The sequence below is a fragment of the Epinephelus moara genome, chromosome 22, assembly GCF_006386435.1.
Source record: "Epinephelus moara isolate mb chromosome 22, YSFRI_EMoa_1.0, whole genome shotgun sequence".
Classification (NCBI taxonomy): domain Eukaryota; kingdom Metazoa; phylum Chordata; class Actinopteri; order Perciformes; family Serranidae; genus Epinephelus; species Epinephelus moara.
This window is the reverse complement of record NC_065527.1, coordinates 19,048,092-19,054,187: the sequence shown is the minus strand read 5'-3', so window position 1 is coordinate 19,054,187 and position 6,096 is coordinate 19,048,092. Positions and strand designations below refer to the sequence as shown.

Here is a 6,096-nt window from a genome sequence, read left to right as displayed (position 1 = left end):
GTAGTTGTTCTATTTTTGGCTTCATTAAATCTCATTTATATAATTGTTTTGCTAGAGCCAACAATTAGGGGCCGGGATGTTGGAGCCAATTCATATTTTTTCATATTTATTAATTTTTTGCAAATCAAAATAATGCTGGTAATACTGTTGATTTAATTATTGGAAGTGGTAGATTATATATTGCAGATAAATGATAATTTATTCTGATTGTTTTCTGCCAGCTCACGGCCCTCCTCCTCCTATGATTAAGGATAGAGTGCAGCTGGGTCCTCCGCTGTCGGCTTTTTGTGTTGAAGGAGTGAGGAGTGAGACATTTTATCTACCGCTAAATTAACCTTTTGTTTTGTTTATTGTATGAAGTCAACCACGGAGATTATTTTTGGTTATGTAAATAAATTGACCACCCTTTTTGAACCTGGAAAGATCTCCGTGAGTGCTTATTATTTAGCGAGTCATAGACCTCCTCCTCAGAAGACTACTCTGCTAGTTTTACATTTTTTTTAACGCAAGAGTAGCCAGAACATTCAGATTGCGACCTTTGAAATATACCTGTGTTCAAAGATAAATGATAAAAGAAAGAATATTACTAATAAAAAAATGGGAAAATGGGACTATTTTTAAATAGTCAGTATCTATCTAAAACAAAAGCTTATGCTTTTTTCCATATAAGCTCAAAAATCTATAAATCTACCATAAAAACTTAAATTAAATGATTAATTACTGACTTATTTTGATATTTTTTGTCAGATATGCATTGATAATTGCTGGGTAATATGTATGTTGATGTCCAATATCAAGTCTCTATTTGTGTTAGGACAACAAATGCATGATAGTGTGCACTTGGGGCCCGTCAAAATGCCCTTACATCACTGAACAAGATTAACGGTGTCTGAAATGTTTGCATCCAGGTTGTCCATAAAATAAATTTTATCAGTGTAACTGAATGGAGGTATATCATCCATTAACAGCCAGTTATGAATATCAAGCAAAAAAAATGTACACATAGACATTTAAATAATAGCCTACAGAAACAGATCTTTCTCACCAATAAAGAGAATTTCTAAGTTGCAGATCTTTACTACGCAAGAAATCTTTGCGGAAATGAGATTTGACCGTCAATATGCCTGATTAAAATACAAAATCCTAAAATATTATTTCAAATATACGTCCTACAGGATAGAAATAGGCCGATATAGACAGATATTGACAGATGGTACAGATATTTACTAAATAATTCCCCAAACTAAACCTTCACAGATACATTTCATTCAGGCGTTTTACAGGAAGTACTAAAGCCGCTCAATCATCAACAATCGACGTGACGTCAGAGCCCAGAAGGTCCCCAGCAGCAGGCATGAAAACAGAAGCTAAAGCTGCCGGGAGAATATAAATTTAGATAATACATTTAACTTAAATCTCTTCCTCTTAATATTTTAAGCTCCGTGTGTCTGCTCGCTAAACGGCGCCATGTTTATCTCTTCACAAAACTCACCGCCCTGCTTCAAAGATTTCACCCTCGTCATGGTGAGTGACACATCTGGAGGTTTTTACCTCCACCTGCACAGAGACAAAAATACACGTGTTAATGTTGTAATTACCAACGAGTCGGTGCTTCAGCCTTTTAGTTTCGTTCTTTACTCAAGTGTTTTATCAATACCAGCCAAGTTGTAACCAGTTGTATTGAGATATATGACTGAGAATCACAGATTAGCAGCGGTACAGGAAGTGTCCAGACACCTCTTTCAAAGTAAAAGCACCAGTACTGCACTGTTATGTTACAAATAACTTTTCATGCCTGTTGAGTTGACAAATTTGACCAGCCTAACAGAAACTAAAACTAAAAACATTTCCTGTATAGTTTCATTTTAGTTCAGTTAGTTTTCTTTTTTTCCCTAAAGTGTAGTTTATATTTTTATTTCATTTTCACAATTTCTTTTAGTTTTTTAGTTTAGTTTTAGCTAACCTTTTTACAGTGGTACATATAAAAAAAATCTATCTATTATATTTTTTCTGTTCTACATTTGTGTTTCTTGTCTATGCACCAGTACACCAAGGCAAATTCCTTGTAAGTGAAAGCCTACTTGGCATTAAACTGTATTCTGATTTATTGTTGTTTATTCTCCTCCCAGCCAGCAGTGGCTGTTGGTAATGTGGGCCAGCTTGCTGTGGATCTCATGGTGTCCACTCTCAACATGAGCAGAGTGGGCTACATACACACAGACTGTCTCATCCCCATGGCTGGAAACAACCCGTACGCCACCTGCAAAGAAGACGCTGAGGAGCTGCACACCTCTGCAGAAGGTACCATCTGAGTGAATGTGCACATTTCTCTTGTGAAGTATGTTCTTTATTAGACCAGCATATTAATCTGTCAACTTTTCCTTATCAACAGTTTACACAGCAGCAGAACTGAAGGTGGCAGTTCTTCAGATCAGGGCACCAATTATTCAGGTAAAATCACAGTCTACTGGTTAGCATTAAATCTTAATTTATTTATGACCCTAAGAAGAGGGGTTTTTTAAGCCTACCTTCTATTTTTTTGTCAGCTGTTTCCATGGACCTACAATGGAAGTGGCTTTACTGTATTTGTAGTTCTAACCTTTGTTTTAATTGCAGAATAAATCGAAAAGGTTCCGTCAGCTGCTCGTATCTTGGATCAAAGCCAGCGGGTTCTCCAGGACGGTCGTTCTGTCCAGCAGCCACGCCTACCAGAGGGATGACCAACAGCTGCAAGGGTAATTAACCTGTGCTTCCAGTTATCGCTACATTTATTTTCCTCTACATCTTTACTGACAAATATGTGTCCATGTCAGCACTCCTCTGAGGTACCTGCTCACTCCGTCCCTGCTGAAGGTGAGTGCGGAGGCGTTGAAGGAGCTCGGCTGGAGGGAGATGGAGCGTGTGTCGGCCTTCCCAGGAATAACAGACGCCAACACAGAGCCTCGCCTCTACATACCTGGAGGAGGCATAACCAAAGGACTCTACACAGACAGGTACACAGAGAGAGAGAGAGAGAGAGAGAGAGAGAGAGAGAGAGAGAGAGAGAGCCCCACAGCAACCTGTCGGCAACTTTACACAGACCTCAAATCATCAATCAATGACTCACTTTCATAAGTTTAAGAAGTAAAAAGTTGTAGCTGTCCTCTGTCTTACAAGACATGAGTCATCGTTCCATATAATTAACAAATTACAGCAACAGACTGCATGATGAGCTGCTTACGTCGCATTCTGATGTAATTTACTCATTAAATGCAGTCATAATTGTGCACCAGCTGTGTGTGTGTGTGTGTGTGTCTAACAAGAAGCATGTGATGTGTAGCCATGTGATGACTGGAACCATGACTATGAAAAAGTTTGTTCTTTGGTGAATACATTGCTCTTTTGTACAATTCTAACAAACTGCACTGAAAAACTAACGTGCGGAATCCATAGAGAGAACGCTTCTCAAGCCTCACACTCATTCACTCACTTATGTTGTGCTACTGAAAAACTGTGCGTGTCTACTACTAGATGTTTACTGAAAGGAATACTCAATCCACAAAATGACCATTTGTATATCAGTTACTCACCTTGTGTTACCATGGATTCGTATAGAAAATGTTGTTCGTCACACATGCCTCCACAGTGAGCGGAGAATCCAAAAATGGCAAACATCCATCATGTTTAACGGCAGCAAAACTATATCAAAACATCCGTATACAAACTCTCGTTCAACGAGTGGAGTCTCATTTATCCAGCTGTATGCCCAGTACTTCCCACATATGCATTTAAGATTTAAAACACATCGGTATAAAACGTCCCGGGCAAGGCTAAGTAGTGTGCCTGGGCATACGCATGCATGATTCTGCTCAAGCTGAGCTCATACCCACGTGTGTGCTCAGGCATCCTCATGGTACGCTACTCATTGGCAGACGTGTTTTGTATCGTAAAGTTAGGATTCCTTCAGTTTTCAATGCTCAGGATGATATTAGTGGGAGCTGAATTATCCGCAGAGGTCTCCTCCTCTCTGAAACAAACAGACCAGGTGATTAAAAACAGTAAAAACACTGAATAAAGCAGTTGCACGTCACAAATCAGTATTTCTCTGATGTTATTGGCTTGTCACAGACAGGCTAGTAGCCTAGCACCTGCTTGTGTGTGCCCACCTCTTTTCTCTAGTAACTTAAGATCCAGACGTTCTGGCGTTTTTAGCAGGAGCCGAATTATCTACAGAGGTCTCTTCCTCTCGGAAACAAACAGACCTGGTGATTTAAACCGGTAAAAACACTGAATAAAACAGTTTCACATTAAAAACCAGTGTCTTTCTGAAGCTCTTTGGTTTGTCGCAGAGGGGCTGATTACTCTGGTGGCCAATGAGAAAACATGAATTGCCCAATCTAGAGCCAGTGTTTGGTTTGTCCATCCTGGGCTACTGTAGAAACATGGTGAAACATGGTAATCATCGTAGACAAGGACCCGCTCCCTATTCAGATATAAGCGGCTCATTCTAAGGCGACAAAAACTAAAGAAAACATACTTGCATTATATCTATTTCTACCAATGGGTGCCCCTAAATTCTACACACAGAACCTTTGAATGTAACAGCTGCTTTTTATACATCTGACCGTGTGTGCTGGATGTGTGTTCAGTTGTGCAGAGGATCTCCCGCTGGCTGTGCTGCTGCTCTTCTGTTCGGAAGGCGACAACATCCCAGACGCCTTCACACTTGTCAACCACCTCAACGACTGGCTTCATCTGTTGGACAATCCTGTAAGTCACAGAGCCACTAATACTTTACTGTGCTGTAGGAAATAAACTTGAAACATGCTCATCAGTCATGGTATGACAGCATGCTTAGTTTGGTCCAGTATAAATCACTGTGCACTGCCATGTGTGGCTTGAGATTGTAACTTTCTAATTATGGTTTTGTCTCATTCACATTTCAGAGCCAAACGCCCAACAAATGGAAGATCCCAACGTCCTGGAGTCTTCTTTTTGGCAGTGGCATCCCTCCAGCTCTGTTCTGATACACACGAATTTAGTTTGTGCTTTTTTTTAACAGATAATTAGCTTCTGGAAAATACACCTAAGACTTATAAATGTATTATACTGAGTTTATCTGGTCTGAACCTAAAACTTGGTTGTAAACTGACCCCACAAGAACCTCTCCTTTATTTTGATAATAATCTTTAGATGTACAATCATTACATCATGTACAGGAAATGACCCAAACGTGCACTTTTGGATTATTATTTCCTTGTAATTGAATGATTTTTTTCCTAATAAAAATATTATAAAAAGAATCCAGGGTAAATTTATCCAAACCGATAAAGACTTTGACAGTGTTACTCTTAATGGACCCTGCCCCCGCCTGCTTGACTGAAACTGGTTGGCCAGGTGCCACACTGTATTCCTGGCAGTCCCGCCCCCCCTGTAATTTGATTCCTGTTTTACAAACACGTTACAACAACTTACGTAGTGCTAACAAGACAGCGCTCTGATTCACACTGTGACCATGAACTGTTGGTTTGCCAAGTTTGTGGTTTTCCTTTCTGTCTGCATCATTGTTTTGGGTGGTTTCTGTGTAGGACTGTTTGTGGGAAAGGAATGTACCGACAGCGTTTTTTTTAAAAGAGGGAACCATGAAATGAAGGTTTGGCTCTCAGAAAGACACATCCATCATTTGAGAAATACTGAAGTTAAAATCAAAATGTTACTAATGTTTATAAGCCACTAAAAACATTTGCTTAAAAAACACTGCAAACATGGCTCAGGAATGGCCCAAGGAATGTGACAAAGACCTCAAAGTGTCAACCTGGCCTCCAAATGCCCCAGATCCCAATCTGAATGAGCATCTGTGGCACGTGCCATTAACCCACCTCACAACCCACTGGACTAAATGGATCTGCCGCCAATGCACTGGTGCCAGACACTCCCAGAGATCCTGTGTCATGCCTCAACAGGTCAGAGCCAAGTCCGATCCAAGGACCACCTTGGATTAGGGGTACATCTGGGGTACCGGCACATCACAAGAATCCTTGAGCAGATTGGGACCTGGGAAATTTAGAGTCCAGGTTGACACCTTGAGAATTTTGTCACGCTCCACAGGCCATTTCT

General features: G+C 40.3%; 1 protein-coding gene across 1 annotated transcript; it reads left to right on the top strand.

The window, feature by feature from the left end:
- The first annotated feature begins 1,313 nt into the window (after nt 1–1,313).
- On the top strand, nt 1,314–5,282 carry psmg2 (proteasome (prosome, macropain) assembly chaperone 2). Its single transcript, XM_050034355.1, has 7 exons — nt 1,314–1,524; nt 2,130–2,301; nt 2,393–2,451; nt 2,617–2,735; nt 2,814–2,993; nt 4,629–4,749; nt 4,926–5,282. Exons 1-7 carry the CDS (start codon nt 1,468–1,470, stop codon nt 5,004–5,006), a joined length of 789 nt encoding a protein of 262 aa, XP_049890312.1. The 5' UTR covers nt 1,314–1,467; the 3' UTR covers nt 5,007–5,282.
- Nucleotides 5,283–6,096: the final 814 nt, after the last annotated feature.

What these genes read in the sequence shown, in the direction of transcription:
- psmg2 (XM_050034355.1), top strand. Translation starts at nt 1,468, where the DNA reads ATGTTTATCTCTTCACAAAACTCACCGCCCTGCTTCAAAGATTTCACC. An exon ending in AAGATTTCACCCTCGTCATG is followed by an intron (nt 1,525 to 2,129) that starts GTGAGTGACACA and finishes TTCTCCTCCCAG; the next exon opens with CCAGCAGTGGCTGTTGGTAA. An exon ending in GCTGCACACCTCTGCAGAAG is followed by an intron (nt 2,302 to 2,392) that starts GTACCATCTGAG and finishes CCTTATCAACAG; the next exon opens with TTTACACAGCAGCAGAACTG.